Source organism: Brassica rapa, chromosome A09, assembly GCF_000309985.2.
Source record: "Brassica rapa cultivar Chiifu-401-42 chromosome A09, CAAS_Brap_v3.01, whole genome shotgun sequence".
Lineage (NCBI taxonomy): Eukaryota > Viridiplantae > Streptophyta > Magnoliopsida > Brassicales > Brassicaceae > Brassica > Brassica rapa.
The window spans coordinates 16,906,057-16,922,715 of NC_024803.2; the positions used below are offsets into that span (position 1 = coordinate 16,906,057).

The 16,659-nt window shown below is 36.1% G+C and overlaps 3 protein-coding genes across 4 annotated transcripts; 1 reads left to right on the top strand and 2 right to left on the bottom strand.

Annotated features, from left to right (window-relative positions):
- Positions 1-1,036: 1,036 nt before the first annotated feature.
- LOC117127713 (zinc finger BED domain-containing protein DAYSLEEPER-like) lies at positions 1,037-3,445 on the bottom strand. The gene is made up of 7 exons (XM_033278348.1): positions 3,287-3,445; positions 2,924-3,058; positions 2,354-2,605; positions 1,950-2,271; positions 1,769-1,872; positions 1,549-1,680; positions 1,037-1,238 (listed from the first exon to the last, which is right to left on the bottom strand). Exons 1-6 carry the CDS (start codon positions 3,443-3,445, stop codon positions 1,675-1,677), a joined length of 978 nt encoding a protein of 325 aa, XP_033134239.1. The 3' UTR covers positions 1,037-1,238; positions 1,549-1,674.
- A 3,113-nt stretch (positions 3,446-6,558) lies between these two features.
- Positions 6,559-9,692, top strand: LOC103839779 (vesicle-associated protein 4-3). 2 transcript variants are annotated; one of them, XM_009116266.3, is made up of 7 exons: positions 6,574-7,103; positions 7,517-7,587; positions 7,676-7,757; positions 7,845-7,963; positions 8,048-8,125; positions 8,216-8,341; positions 8,450-8,699. In XM_009116266.3, the coding sequence occupies exons 1-7, from the start codon at positions 6,791-6,793 to the stop codon at positions 8,504-8,506; spliced, it is 846 nt and encodes a 281-aa protein (XP_009114514.1). In that variant the 5' UTR covers positions 6,574-6,790; the 3' UTR covers positions 8,507-8,699. The 2 variants fall into 2 exon arrangements, with proteins under 2 accessions (XP_033136444.1, XP_009114514.1); XM_033280553.1 differs by lacking the exons at positions 8,216-8,341; positions 8,450-8,699 and adding an exon at positions 8,967-9,692 and having other exon boundaries at positions 6,559-7,103.
- Positions 9,562-13,345, bottom strand: LOC103839780 (external alternative NAD(P)H-ubiquinone oxidoreductase B2, mitochondrial). The gene is made up of 10 exons (XM_009116267.3): positions 13,120-13,345; positions 12,466-12,727; positions 12,148-12,354; positions 11,732-11,982; positions 11,420-11,636; positions 11,225-11,329; positions 10,862-11,137; positions 10,576-10,697; positions 10,004-10,123; positions 9,562-9,896 (listed from the first exon to the last, which is right to left on the bottom strand). Exons 1-10 carry the CDS (start codon positions 13,209-13,211, stop codon positions 9,809-9,811), a joined length of 1,740 nt encoding a protein of 579 aa, XP_009114515.1. The 5' UTR covers positions 13,212-13,345; the 3' UTR covers positions 9,562-9,808.
- Between the last annotated feature and the right edge of the window lie 3,314 nt (positions 13,346-16,659).

Sequence of the window (16,659 nt, forward strand, 5' to 3'; positions counted from 1 at the left end):
AATTACAAAAAAGATTGATTAAATTTTGTTTTTATGGAAACGGAAATGATATCATATATTAAACTTATTATAAAAATAAAGAAAAAATAAATAAATTATATATATAAATAAAGAACAAAAAATAAATTATATAAATATATAAATATATATATAAAAAATTGTAATAGACATACCGATTGTAGACCTACTTGTGTGTCTACAGAACCGGAAACAATTTAATTTAACCAAAATAATATAATCTAACAAGTATTAAACCAGAAAAGTTTTAACCTAACCGGATAACTTTCCCGACATATAAATACAATTTTTAGTCTTCATTTGGTAAAAGAAGACAAACCCTAGCGGCCGTTACTCTCTCTCTCTCTCTCTCTCGGGCGATTTCCGGTGAAGTCAACCCGTTTCTGCCGCTTACACTGGTTGCCGTCCCGCTGCTGCTGCTATATCTTCCCTCTGCAAGGTAGTAGTCTTCGATTTGTTCTGTTTCATGTTGATTCACAGATTTTGGTCTTTGTTGAAGTCTTTGTCGATGTCGTGTCTCGTCGTCGTAGTCGTGCCGTTGTTAAGTAACTTTTTGCTTTTTTTCAGATCTGAGCCGGCGAAGGAACATTGTGTATGTATGTCTCTCTATCCAAGTGTTGAGGTAATTTTCTCTTTATCTGGTTCATGTCTTGTGTGAATGTACAAACTGATTCGATAAATCTCAGAGTTCAGTTTTGTTTTACCCGTAAGGGCCTGGTTTAAGTTCGAGTGGTTGTTTTTTTGCAGCTTTTGAAGGGCTTGAGAAAGAAGAGGGCCACCTCAAAACAACTAATCACAACAATATTGTAACTTCAGCTCGTAATATTCACTGAACTTGATAGTTAATCCTAGGGGTGTCAGTTGGGTTGGACCACACCCAAATGGGTATGCCCAATGGGTATTTGTTTTTCCTGGTCTCAAGACACCCACACCCACATCTAGCCCACACCCAACTTAACCCAACACCCATATGGCCAACCCAAGCTTTCCCATGATTAGCAATTCTGTTTAAGCCCAATTTAATGTAAAAAAAATTATCTCTCAAATCTGCTGAATGTTTAATTTGTATTTGTTCACCTCTAATACAAATATGATGTAAAAAAAATGTGGATACAATTTTAAGGTTTTGATAGCTCTGTTTTATGTAAAAAAAGAAATATAAATCTCTGATTTATTGATTCACTTCTTCTCAGCTTCCAGCTTCTCTACTTGTCCTCAGCCTGCAAAAAGGAAAAAAAGAAGGTTCAACACCTACGGTTCAAGCTACTAAAGCAACACATGTTTAACACAAAAGAAGACACATGAAAGCATATGATTGTTGTATGTAGATAAAAGTTAAAAAAGGAGCTCATGAAACCTGAATATCTCTAACTCGTTTCTGAAATATGAAACATTTTTATTTTTTGATTCTCAGCCTACAGAGAAACATTGACCACTTAAACTTACCAACTGTGCTCTTATCTTTTCAGGTATACTAGTCTACAACTAAACTTATCAACACAAGCAAAAGAATAAAAGCTCAGTGTGAACCTGAAGCAAGTCTTCAACTCAAGCCTCATAACTTGTATGTAAACAAAAGTTAAAAATGGAGCTCATGAACCTGAATATCTCTAACGGTTGTTGCAACTTCCATCCATCATCTCAGTTGTTATTCCGCTATGCCTGAAAATCGAGAAACAAGATTCATCAACATACAAACTCAAACTCAAGGCATTTCAATATCTTATCCATAACAAGCACAAGATAATACCTTCTCTCCACTATCTCTAGTCAAGTCTGTGGACTCTCCACTCTCTTCCTCTTTTTCCTTCTCTTTCTCTTCTTCCTCTTTCTCCTCTTCTGTCTTCTCATCACCTGCCAAAAAAAATAGTCGCATGAAGCAATTGATTATATGAAGCAATTGTTTATATGAAGCAATTGTTTATACTAACCCATTGCTGGAAACCCTTTTAACCAGTTTCTAGTACAGACCAAGGCTTGGACATTAGTGGGTAGAAGAAAATTCCTATACTTGTTGAGCACTCTACTACCTATGCTAAATGAAGATTCTGAAGCCACAGTTGTTATGGGTATACTCAACACCTCTCGTGCCATTGTTGCTAACTCTCTGAACCGAGCCGAATTGTCTCTCCAGTAATGTAACACATTTAGTTTCTTGTGAGCGGCGTAGTCAAGCAATGGCTCATCCAGATATATGTCGAGAGCAGACTTGCCACTGCCAACAGCTTTCTGAGAAAAGAAGGCGTAGAATCCCTGAAACTGGTTAAACATCAGTGATTTAATATCAGAAATTCACAACACTTGTCACAAATAACTACAGAAATTGATAACTTACCCCATAACCGGCTGGAACATCGTGTGTTTCTCCTTGTGAAGTTGTTGCAGCACTACTGTTTCTCTTGTTTTTCTTGTAAGCTCCAAACAACTTATAGATCTTTGAACGAACATTAGCCAACCTTCTCTTACAAGTAGACTGATCCAAAACTGAGAAACAATATTCTAAAATCTCAAATTTCAGTCTTGGATCCAAGACTGCAGCAATTGCAAGGATGTCGCTGTACTCATCCCAGTATTTGTCGAACTTAAGCTAAAACTTAGGAACCATACCTGAAATCGCGAGAAGAAGAAGTCAGATGCAGAGAATGGAGAAATCTGGTTCAGGCCAGAGAAATCATGGTTGGAGAAGACGAATCGAGATGCAGAGAAGCCTCAAGAATCTTTCATCGCGAGAAGAAGATTTTTCATCGGGGAATCGTAAAATGGAAAAATCTGATTTTTCCCCAAAATTAAAAAACCTAATTTTTTAATGTATTGGGTTAACCCAGTGACCAATTGGTTTGGCCCAAACTACCCATGGGCAAATTCGGTTTTGTAGCCCAACTGGACCATTAAGTTATGGGTTCACCCAACACCCACCCAACACAGTCTGGACTGGGTCACACCCATGGGCACCCAACCAATTGACAGCCCTAGTTAATCCTTGGAGTTTTCCCTTGACATTTCTAGTCTGATTATTCCTTGCAGGTTCAGCTTCTCTACTCTTTTCAAGAGAAATCATGAGTAGGCTATAAGCAATCTAGCTAGAGTAGTGATGATTCTTCTGCCATAACCGGCATTGGCAGCTTGCTGGCAAGTGAGGTGCCTATCGGTTATCAGGCTGGGACTTTCACTTTAGAGGACTGACCTACAGTCCTGGCATGGCTCGGTCTAGGTTGGTCCCACTTTTAATTCTGTTAATCAGAAGAGCAAAAAAAGATTTGAGTCTTACTTTGTTTATTTGTTTGTTTAACAGGCGTTTAAGAGAGATTCTCCACCGGTTGTAGACTTCAATAGCGATCTTGAAACTCTCTGAGACGAGAAAATTGCAAGAAGGCGGAAGCTTTGTATCCACTGTCAATACTGTATCACAACCAACTGTTACGGACATTGCAGGTTTCTAATTTTTGCCTTTTATTAATGCAAATTGATTTTTAGATTACCGAACTTATGTTTTCTAGATAGACATAGCTTTTATAGATCCATGAGTGTGTATTAAAAGTCAACTCTCCTCTGTTTAATATTGCAGCATCAGTATGTCTATGGAGTTCTTGTATTTTAAGCCATGGCCACATTCATTGGCCAAGTCTATGTTCTATCGTTGATTGCACTCTTTGTGGCCGCTTCAACTGCCCTGATTGTGCAACCATTTTTTGGCTAGAATTGGAGGATATGAAGTTTTTGGTAATAGGTGTTTGTATTATATGCCTTTGTACTAGCTATATTGTATTGTGCTTTTGTATCACTGCTGTATTATGTAATTTTCTTGGATATTCTGTACTGAAGTGTACTCGACCGAAAGTAGACTTGTTTAATACAACTCCAAAGGAATACATCAAAGTTAAGACTCACAGTTCAACAAAATTTCATCACGTAACACAACTTAAAAGCAATAAAACATGGCACATAATACTGACTCAAGACCACAAATTCAATATAAGTTTATAAGTTTCACACTTGTCTATCTCTATTGTAAAATTATGTGCGGTAAGGAATAAATAAAAACACATAAATACTAATAATCAACATAAGAGAGTCCCATTCTAATATTTCTGATTTTTTTCTCAAGGTACGTAGAAATGATCTTACATATCACTCTTCCATAAACTAACATTCTTCAACCACAACAAGTATTCTCTTTTCACTTTTGAAATTATAAAGTAGACTTATAAAGACATCTACACTTATTAGCTAACTAGACAGTAAAATCAAAATGTTGGTAATTTAATAATTATAAAAGATTATATTTTCAAAATACCTCAAGACCATTAGGATTAACTAACGCACACTGTCAAACTAAAAAATCTTGAAAATACATTACGAATAATACACAAATCCATCTTTTATAGATTTTTCTATGTAGACTTTATAATCCGTCTACATAATAATAGACTGTTTTTTCAGTTTACGTTTGTAGACTGTCAAGTTAGTCTATAATTAGGGTTAGTTTTTGCAATTGAAAAATCCATGGGTTATCATTTGTATTTAAAAAAAAGTTATGATTTTATATGTGTAGACTTTATTTTCAGTCTACATTTTGAAAATGTTAGTTTTTGCAATTGACCAGAATTCAACCAGAATTTGACTTTCCAAAGAAGACTTCATTTACAGTCTACATTTTTTAATTTTTTAAAACAGGCTAGTTTTTGCAATTGACCAAATTTGACTTTGTACAAATAGATTGATATGAACGTCTACACATGTGTAGACTTCAACTGAAGTCTACCCCAAATTCGAAAGGTTAGTTTTGCATTTGACCAAAATAAAAAAGTAGACTTCATATGCAATCTACGTTTTTTTTCCTGAGAATAGTAGACTGAATATGAAGTCTACACTATTTTTTGATTTGGTCAACTATATAATCTTTTAGTCAAATACAAAACTAACCTATTCAACGGAGTTAAAGTTTTGGTCAAATGCAAAATTGAACTTTTGTAGACTTCCATAGCAGTCTACATAATGTAGACTTCTGGTGAAGTCTACTATGAAAAGTCAAAAGTTGCATAGAGTTTGGCCAAATGCAAAAACTAACCTCTTTACGTAGACTTCTTAGTAAGTCTACCTACTTTTTTGTTTTTGTTTTCAAAGGTTAAGATGCAGACTTCTAGGGAAGTCTACTATACAAAAAAATTGTTTTGGTCAATTGCAAAAGTAACCTGTGCGTTGAACAATAGATCGCATCGTACGTCTACACATAAGAGTAGACATACAAAACAGTCTACTATCGCGACACATATATGAAAAATGACAAAAACCCAGTAAATAGTTATCTTTTTCTTGTGTAAAGCTCGTTTCCACCATTTACCACCGTCCAAGCTCCAAATATGACCAAAAAGAACCACCTTTTTCGACTAACCACTGAATAAACTCGAAAATATGAAAGTTTAGATTACAAAAATGGAAGTTATGAAAGATTTTCAGATGAAAATGAAGAGGAAATGAGAGAAAATGAAGATTTGTTAGTTTAGAAAGAGAAAAAAGTGGTTACAAATTGAATTCTTGAGGTTTTAAGAGCTCAAAAGTGGTGGTTCATGGTGGTTGGAAAATTGATGATAATGGTATTGTTGTAAATAAGAAGAAATGTTTAGGGTGTAATAGGTTTTTTCTCATTTTCAAAATTATTAAATAATTATTTAATAATGGCACTTTGGTAAATAATTGAAAAACATAAGGAGGATTTGGAACTTTCAAGGATGAATAGTAATGACAAAAAAAAGAGGTTGGTTTTGGAATTGACTCCAAATTTTAGGTTGGTTTTGAAAAAATGAATCCAGGAGCGAAATTGTACATGTTTTGGTTGGTAAGTAGTAACTGTAAAAAAAGAGTGGTAAGTACTCATCTAGTAACCGCGGTCGCACATAACTGGTAACTAGACCTGGGCATTTTATCCGGACTTTTAACCGACCCGAAAAAAACCGGATTCGGGTAGGAACCGAACCGATCAAATTACCTTATCGGGTCTTGTTAGAAAGGACCCGCGGGTCTTGGACCCGACCCGATCCAAACCCAAAACCCGATGGATACCCGAATTAATAATGTAAATTAAATAAAATGCATCACGAGGGAATCGAAGACGAGTTATTTGTCTAGAGAACATGGGAGTCAACCACTAGGAGACAACGAATTGTTGTTGTATCTCGCATAATTTAGTATATATACACATTTTAATATAATAAAAACATAAATTTTGAATATTTCGGATATATAAATATTTTTAGATATTTTTAAGTCTTTTTTAGATCGAACCCGAACCGAACCCGATCCGAAACCGAACTGAATCCGAACCGATAAATTCTAATTACCCGAATGGGTCTAACTATCTAAGACCCGATCCGATCCGGATCCGGCACGATCCGAACCGATCCGGAACCAAAAATTTAAAAGTACCCTATCGGATCCTAAACTCTTAGACCCGAAAAATCCGGATCCGAAAGAACCCGATCCGAATCCGACCCGATGACCCGAATGCCCAGACCTACTGGTAACTTTTAAAAAGAAAATTGTTCCCCAAAATCTCTACTATTCATATCATTCCGTTGCCTTCATAACGCCGTCAATCGAAAGAGAAATAAGAAGCGAATCCAAGACGCGGTCGTTATAAAACGCAATTTCCATCGCGTTTTGAATCGTCTCTACCTCCGATGTGACACTCGCTTAACGAAACAGTAAACAAACCAAACCCAGACGTGAAACCAACCCAAATCAAAATTCACTTTCCTTGTGTCGCGGTGGTCCGATGGCTTTAACGTCGGGAAAATCCGATTCCGATGGCCGACGTCGAAGCTTATTCAAACTACCCTTTCGAAACTCCAGTGATCATCAAGCTACCTCTTCCTCTTCATCTTCGTCTTCTCATCTCAGTGACAATTATATACATCAATCTCGCCATTTTCGCTATCAGGGACCACGTCCTGTCGTCGAACGATTGGGCCAAACCCATCGTCAACAACCCGCCGCGACGATCCCTTCGATGTCATCAGTCGCGAGATCGATTCTTCCTACTAAACGCCGATTGAAACTCGACCCTTCCTCCAAACTTTACTTCCCTTGTGAGAGTTACTCTATCCAAATTCCGATTTTGCTGATCATTACTTTTTGAGGGTTATTGGAAAGTTGCGATTTTTTGGATCATAGTGGTGATAATGACTCAACTGAGGATTGAAAAAAAAGTTTAGCCTTTTCTTTCTGGGAATGTTGATACTGGATATTGAATATGATGAAGATGATGTTAACTTGTAATCTGAATAATATGATGATGATGATGTCACCTTGTAATTTGATAGATGATGATGATGTTAACTTGTAATTTGAAAATAAAAATATGTTTATAGGTAGAAATAGATACTACTATCAATTGTTGAGCTAATGAATGTAGGTGGAATTTTATTTGAAGATTCAGTCTTTTTTTGTATAATAATTAGATGGTAGTTTAGTAATTTATGTAATTTTGTGTGTTTTGAAGATGAGCCTGAGAAGCAAGTCAGGAGTGCCATTAAGATTAAGAATACAAGCAAGTCACATGTAGCTTTCAAGGTTTTCTTCTCATGGTTATAAAACGGTTTTGAGTTACAGTTTAGTTCTTGTCGCTATATCTGCTGCTGATGCTCTCTGTTTTCCACAGTTTCAAACAACGGAACCAAAGAGTTGCTTCATGCGTCCTGCTGGGGCTATCCTTCATCCTGGTGCAGAAATCGTCGCGACTGGTATTTGCTTGTGTTATGCTTGATATCCATTGGCCTTGGAGGATTATGTGGTGACTGTTTCTGTATATCTTGTTGAACTTCTCTTAGTTTTCAAGTTTGTTGAGCCTCCTGAGAATAATGAAAAGCCAATGGAGCAAAAGAGTGGGGTTAAGTTTAAAATCATGAGCTTGAAGATGAAAGTCCCCACGGACTATATGCCTGAGCTGGTATGTAAAAATGGTAGTTTTTGTTCAGAATCTGTAAGAGTAAAATATGTCATGGGCGTGGTCTTTGCGTTTCTATTTTTGCAGTTTGAGGAGCAAAAAGATCATGTCTCTGAGGAGCAAGTAATGCGTGTGGTCTTCTTGGATCCTGAAAACCCTAACCCTGTGAGTCTCTCTTTCTTTCTTCCTGTTCTTGTCGCCGTCAAGTGTGATCTAATTGGGATCATGTTACATCTCTCTCTCTATTCTTTAAAGATGATGGAGAAACTGAAGAGTCAATTAGCTGAAGCGGATGCTGCAGATGAAGCAAGGAAGAAAGCACCAGAGGTTATTAGTAGTGGTCCGAAGCCAATTGGTGAAGGACTTGTGATTGATGAATGGGTGAGAGCTTTAATCTTCTTCTTTCTTTCTCTTTTTTTTGCTGTTTTTAAGACAATAAATGTGAAAGTATGATGTTTAACGTGTTTCTCTTTCTGCTGTAATTACCAGAAGCAACGCCGAGAGAGGTATCTTGCACAGCAACAAGGAGGAGTGGACTTGGCTTGAAACCAGAAGTATCACAAAGACAAAAAAAAAGTGTGTGGATATATGTAATGTGTGAAGGGAATGAAGATTGTATTTGTGGTCAAGTTTTATCCCAAAAAAAAAAACACTTGTTACTTTGATGTCTTAACTAAAGGTTTGTTCTGTAACGCCATGAACGATCTGACAACGTCCCATGAATTAAGACTATCAGCAAGCAAGAGCCCCAAGTTCCATTACAAAAGGAGCTCTTGTCCTACAAAATGTTTCTTGAAAAGAGAGCAAAACCCTATAAAACCAAGGCAAAGAAAATCAATTACCCATCTCTTGGATTGTACATTTGTACGCAACAAGCTATTACTAGATGCCTTCTTTCACAAGGGTGGGGGCTTCAATAGCAAAACGTGTCTCTCTCTCTCTCTCATGCTAATACCTTTATCTGTCTGCGAGTTTTGCCAATATTATTCATATACATGAATTGCAGTGCCGCTTTGGTATGTTTGGTGGAGATGGTGTTTCTTGGCACAAAAAGTTACTTGATGAAAGCTATCTTGGACAAGATATATGCGCTGGCTCATCTGGCCATTGACACGATTTCGTGAGACAGAAGTTATGCCGATCATTTGGCACCAAACTCTCGTCGCCTTTGTGCAAGGGTACAAGCACGAACTAAGAAAAGGCAGATAAAAAGAGTCTCACGAGTAGTCAGGAAGCAAAATCACGAGAGCTAATTAGTCTTGAAATTATGAGAGAGCTTGTGAGTAGCAGAAACTGTGGAGAGCTGGGAGGATAATTCACAGTCAGCTTCTACGATCAACAAATAAATCGATCAAAGAATTGGTTTGGCATGCCAATGGAAGAAGACTAGTGAAGTAGTGATCATCTATAAACATCCAATCTTGAGTGAACCTCTTCTTGTTTTGTATTAAATTCCAATTTATGCAAAGATATTATAATTAATCTATGTTTCGACGGAAAAGAAAGAAGCAAATCCAAGATGCTAAAATTAGCAATGAAGTTTTGTCAATGTGGAAGCAAAAAAGAGCAGTAAATAACATATTTGTAGTCAGGAAAGCAAAAACCGCAATGGAAAATATATTTTTTTAAAGACATAGCGCAAACTCTCAGTACGACCAATGAACGAAGAAAATCTCCTCGCATCTTTGTAGTGATTATTTTATTACAAATGTAACGCCGAAATGAAAAACAAAAATCAAAACTTTCTTTTCACATGAGAAAGAGAAGTTAAAAGTGTAAGCTGGTTGGCAGCATAAAGGGGGGAGACAGAGCGTGTAGATAGTTTTGGACCTTTTGGTGATGTTATACTCAGATGCTACTTGAGTCTCTACCAAAGATGAAACGCCTCATCCAATCAGAAACAACAAGGACTCTCGTGCGCCAGCTCACTTGCTTACTGTTCCATTACCAAAACCATTTTTAAAAGTTTAAAATGATGAATGAAATAAAACTTCTAAATTGTTAAAAAAAAATAAGCAAGTAAATGTGTGTTTGTTAATCTACCTGGCGTAAACGGAATACCAGAGCCACTGGCTGCTGTGTCCAATAGAAACCCAATCTCCTGGAAGTTCTGCCGCCGTTTGTTCCCCACCCAATGGTGCGAATGATCCCAAATGCCTATACCTGTACCACCCTCCCAAAATTAAACCATACCGGACTTTACAATTTGTTTTACTTTATCTACTACGTATATATCGTAACCGCTGACAACCTGAACCAAACGGATCAAGAGGTTTCAATTTGGTCTTGCTACAGTGTACACAAACTCAGACTGAAACATCCTAGCTAGCTATAACAAACCTTTATACTTACATAAACTCACTAAACATGCTTACTAACATCTTCCACAACACAAACACTACACTACACCTCACCTAAACCCCAAGTACACTACGAAGTTTCAGTGCCGTGTTATTGGAAGTCCCATCAGTTTCCAAATTATTGTTTACTATGTAGAGTATTAATGAGAAACGCTTTCATATTCTTATTCTCTAACAGTCTAACGTCTTAGATTTGTTTTGGTTTCGTCAACAAAAATCAAAAGATACTGTTTCAAATTTTTTGGAAGGACTAACCTGAAGGGGCGGAAACGGTGACGACCTTCTCCTCTCATCCTAATGGGACCTTCTGGATTCTTCTCACACTCTTCCATACGATCAAAGCATTTTGCAAGGTATGTGCCTTGCTGCGCAGCAACCTAAAGACAGCCAACAACAAAATTATAACTCAACCAATAAACAATGTACGTGTGTGTTAAATAGAACAGATAATTCACCCAAGAATCCAGCAAACATGTGTGTTTATGTGTATGCATGTGTTTCATTAAAGATGAACGAAAAGACTTAAATATCTAAAATTCACCTGTGCTGTTGCTGGAAGAAACTTCACTTGCGAGTCAACCTGAGAAAGAGCCGATTTGAACTCTTCGATCTTCAACTCTATGTTCTTCTTGGATCCATCATCAGCTTCAGCTTCCTTTAGAAGATCAGCAATGCCACGCATACGTTTACTCTTCAAGTAGAGCTCCACTTGAGGGTATCTAACACAAATGTCATCCATTGCTTCTTGAAACTCTTTCAGAGTCAGCGTCCCAGAATTGTCTTTGTCTGCTTTGCTAAAGATCGCAGAAACATCTTCCTGCAACATGAGACCATTGATAGTTTTTTGGTTTAGAATCCAAAACGAATGGCCAGACATTAGGAAGAAGAAGAAGGAGACTATTACCATGACTTTACGCTGGTTAATTGTTGCGCAATCACCAAGGGCATATATGTTATCACAACCTTCCACGCGAAGCCATTCATCAGTGGCCAGAGCACGTCTGTTACCCTGCAATTTGCAATGACAATTTCTTAAACGTGTTTGCTAGAAAATGTCGAAGATTGTAGTGTGTGAGTTTAAGTAAGCACATTACTTTACCTGGCCAATTTGTTTCATAAAATCTTTGATCACCGGACGAGTTCCAATACCAGTTGACCAGACAATCATACCATAAGGAATTGAGGAAACCTCTCCTCCTTTGGTTTTAGCAGATATATCCTTTTCATTCACTTTGGTCACCATGGAGCCAAGTTTCACATCAATACCATCTCTGCTAAACTTTTCTTCGGCAAACTCAGTGATTCTCTTGTCAAACCTATGAAAGAAAAGCAACACATGAATCATTTATATAAGTTTTGTTTATTGAAACATGAAACATAATATGGAAATTCAAGTGGCAAGAAATTTCACATAGTCAGTATGTGGTCTGCGGCCTCCAGAAGCGTGATTCGCACTAGATCTTTGGCTTTAGGATAGAGTGTGACTAGATCCTCTGTAACAAAATCATGCAGCTCCGCGGCAAACTCAACACCTGTTGGCCCACCACCAACAACCACAAAATGGAGGATTCTCTTCCTCTCTTCCTCGCTTAGTTCCGGTAGACTTGCCTTCTCGAAGGAATCAATCACCTTTTTACGGATTCCTTGAGCATCTTCAACCTCCTACAAGCATACATTGAAACCAATAAAAAGCCTCAGAAATTTATCATCCATACAAATAATCAGTAGTTATATACTTCCGTATGCTTCTAACCTGTAAAAACTATCACTGCTTACAGAAAACATACTAAGGGGAAGCAAAAATAAATACGAGCCGAGATGACTTACTTTGAGAAAATGACAGTTCTCCTCCACTCCAGGTATGTTAAAAGTGTTAGACTGAGCTCCAGTAGCAATTACAAGGTAGTCATAGTCAACAGAAAATTCTTCTTTCTTCCCACTGCTAACGCCTTGTTTGGATCGGCAGAACACTTTCTTGCTTGCTGGATCAATCTTGAAACATTCAGCCTCCAGGTAAGACGTATCAACGTTCTTCTGCTTACCGGGAAAAGAAAAACAAGCACATATCAGCAATTTTTCATCAAAAAATACCGAATTTATAAGCAGAGAAGGGAAAAAGAGAGACATTACTAGAGAAACAAATACCTTTCTGCCAATGTTTCGAATAGGCTCAACAACGCTGCGAGCTTCAACAGTGCCACAAGTAACGCTAGGCAGCAAGGGAGTGAAAGCAAAGTAGTTTCGAGGCGATATAATCTGAACCTCATACTGAGAGTTATTCAAATTCTTTAAGAAACTAGTTCCAGCCCATCCAGTTCCGAGCAGCACCACCTTCTTCTTCTTGGTTCCAGTTTCAACAACACCGTTTGTTCCATTTGCCTCGGAGTAGGCTATAAGTCCTCCACCACTACAACAATCGTACATTTAATATCATCAGTAAACTCTAATTTGAATCAAATCGTTGCGTTATACACAGAGAGATCACAAACAAGCCAACGAATGCTTAACACAGAAACAAAATCAGAGATCTGGAGACATCCACAAACATTCACAGAGATCCAAGATAGTATGAGAATTGCCGAGAAAATGTAACGTATGATTCGAGAAACGTTATATCGAATCTGTTCACTACGTATGTACTACGTCGAGTTGCTTAAAATCAAAGCTGAAACAAGTTTAGAAACTGATAAATCAAACGGTCATACGTGCTAGAGGGAGATTCGAGAGATCACAAGGTGGAAACGAGAACAGGTAAGCATGTAAATGGAACATAGAGAGGTACGGATCGTAGAAGATGACCTGATCGTGGAGACGACGATGATCCTGGAGAGGGAAGGATAATCTTGGAAAGCTTTCGAGAATCGCTCGAAGAAACTGAAACTCCTCCTCATTTTCTCTTTGTTAGATTCAGATCGAAAAGTATTTCGCTAACGCCAGGAATCCTGGAAAAAGAAAAAATATCAGAGGGAAACGGTTTTGCTTTAAGAGAGAAAAGTAAAGGGATCTAGAAGAGAGGGGCCCCAGACGATTGTGACGGTGGAGCAAGTAAAGTAGTGTTTGGCGATCGTTTGGCTGTACACCTGGCGCTCGTGGAAAAAGTCTATGTAGTTCAAGTGATAATAAAAATAAAATAAAAAACAAATCGAATCCAGGTTGGGACTGGAGACGAATATTTCTCCATTTTTCCTTTTCTAAATTTACCAAAAATAAAAACCACTAACTAGTCCACCACTTCTGATGATAGGTTGAGTTAAAATTGTGAGTATTGTTTTGGTCACTAGTTAGAAATGAAAGCAGTATGTACGGTTTGAAGGGAAATCTTTATATCTTTCGAGATCATATGAACATATTTAATCAAAAAGAACATATATATACTAACCAACCACATTGATAAGCTGGCCTGATGTCGGATCTGAAGCATGCGATTGATAGATCTATCTTTCTTTTGGACCATTGAATTTGCGTCGTTCTCACTATATTTATTTAAACATTCTTCTGTTTTAAACGCCGTTATTATATCATGAACACTTGTATATTATGAAGCAAGAAAGTATGTAACAGAGACAATAAGCACAACCTTTATTGTGGATCTGGATTTAAATAATATATTTCTCAAACGATCTAGGCGTGGCGGCCAAGCCAGGCCTCTTTGAAGCAGACCATGTTATTATATTTTTTGCCCTTTATTTCAATTTTTGTTTCGTCGACAATTTCACATCTATAGCATACGTAAGTCCTGACGACGTTGATAAAAAGCCATCAGTTGTGTCGTTGACAATTTCCAGTTTCTTGTTTACATTATGATTCAGTTAAAAATAATAACATGACGAATCGAATAATACTCAGAATGTTGACCATATTGCCTAATAGTATAAAACGCAAACCTTGTTAACAAAGAGTACAAAGTGACATTTTCATATGCCTTTGTATACAGCAATCTCAAAAATATTACCAAGATTAATTTAGTTCTAAAAGTCGCGAATACTTAAAGTGTTTAACTACTTTCACAAATTTAATAGCCAAGTAATTATATTCACTAACAATTTTAAATACTGACTTTCAACGGATCTAAAATACGAGATTATTCATGTTTAATTGAAAATTAATAATTAAAATAACGCGTTTATAAGCTAATTTTTGGCTTAAATTATTTTGATTTATTTCACTAATAATTAGTGATTGTAGATCTAGGACTTCGCAAATAATTGTTGCTTATTAATATAATATTCTCAAATATTTTTATTTTTTGCACTCTTTGCATTTTTGTTCTTGCTTGAAAAACAGCCATAAAATATATATTTTACAATTTAATTCCACTACCTTTATTTAGGATAAATATTGTCTTTCTCACATGATTGTTTGATAAATGTAACCACATGTTGTTTATGACCTTTCTGCTAGAAAGACTGTGTGCATGATTGTATGTTTTAATGATATATTTTGATTGTGGTGGTAATAATAGCAGAATAACTAAGACGAATAAATTTTGTAAGGGTACATCCTAGTGTACTCGGTAGATTAGTGGAAAACAATGATATTGGTGGGTCATTCATTGGCTATTACGAAAGCTAAATTAAAAAAACAGTTGCAAGACTATAAAATCTGATAGTGAGAGCTTGTTGGGTCACGAAGACATTGTTAGCTGAAGAGTGACCCTCTCAATAAAGTATTATAACGCGATTAACCAACATATTTGATCTATTCTATTAAAAGATAATCATTCTGAAAAAATCTATTTATATAAGGTTACTGCACCCTTTTATTTAAGTAACAATGATTTGGTCTTATCATCTATTAGCATAATAACAAAATATAATCGTATGATTAACTAACTATATTTATTACGCCTTATCTAAACCAATAATATAACAACTTTATATTTGACAGACCAAAACATGTTCTACACGATAATATAGAACACAATACATGTTATACACAAGATACTATACACTATATAGTTTATTCATTGAGTCAGGACTCATGTTCATGACAGTTATCTGTACAATTAATCATATCACATGTATTCCTCTCTTAGACCCAAACTCCAAATGTCAATACTCTCATTCAATTAAAGACCAGATCATACCCTAACCTTGATGAAACAACACATTCATTCTCAATCTGCAGAAATGATTCAGAGCATAACCGTACATATAATGTATCATTTTGAATAAAACTTATCTGGTAAAATACTGTATCATTTTGAATCAATCTAATATGGCAAAATATTAGTGCTTAAATCGTTATATACCAAGTCTCTTCTTTGAGAGGGTTCTTAGTTCGTTCTTAATCTGAGAAGTTCGTTCTTTATTAATTCATTCTTATCTATCAAAGTTAAAGTCTGTTTTTAAGAAATCCGATCAAGTTTATAATAACCACGTTATCCTAACTATATATTGTTATAATATTTTCAAATTTAGTATTAACGACCATAAGTTATTAATTGGCTAGCATTAATTTCTCTAACCTACTTTAACTGAATAGATTTTCGAAACAATCTGTTCGATACGATTTTAAATACATAAAACCGAAATCTTAGAATACTTGATCTACAAGTTTCGTATTAACTACAATACATGATAATTTTCCGTGCAAAAAAATTATGTTACCTACTTTAACTGGATAAACATTATCGTGTAGAATTTATATTCCAATAATATTCTTTATTCCTCCAACTAAAAAATCATATCAGATCTTCTTAATATTCAACCCTAAATATGTGTATCTTGTGCTAAGAACTGACCTAAACCCGAAAAATTTTATGAATACCTATTAGATCCAAATTTCAAGGATCCGAAGGACCCAGACCCGAAAAATTGGACCAAAACCAACCCAAAGACCCAAACGTCCAGGCCTAAGTGTATGAATGAGCATTCGAGTACCCATTTGGGTACGAGTCAGTTCTTTAGGGTATTAGGGTTTTTGAGTTTTTGGGTAGGGTTCGAGTCGGTCATCCCAGATACGGATATGTTCGGTTCTAATGTATATGAACCTGAAAATAACCAAATAACCAATGTATCTGAAACATGTTTGTCATGTTTGTAATACCTGAACTGACCTAATTTTAAAATATAACTAATATATATTTACATTTGGATATCTTAGAATATTCATTCGGTTTTCGGTTTAGGTCAGATAATTTTTTTTAATCTGAATTCTTCGAGTCCTCGACATTTAGATCCAATTAGGTATTTGAAATATTTTCGGTTATGGTTCAGTTTGATTCCTTTTAGAATCGAGTCAGTACGAGTCCATAATTCAAATAACTCTAAAATACATGTAATTTGGGTACGTAATAGTTTAGCTCAATTTGGATTTTAGGAGCAAAAAAATAAATAA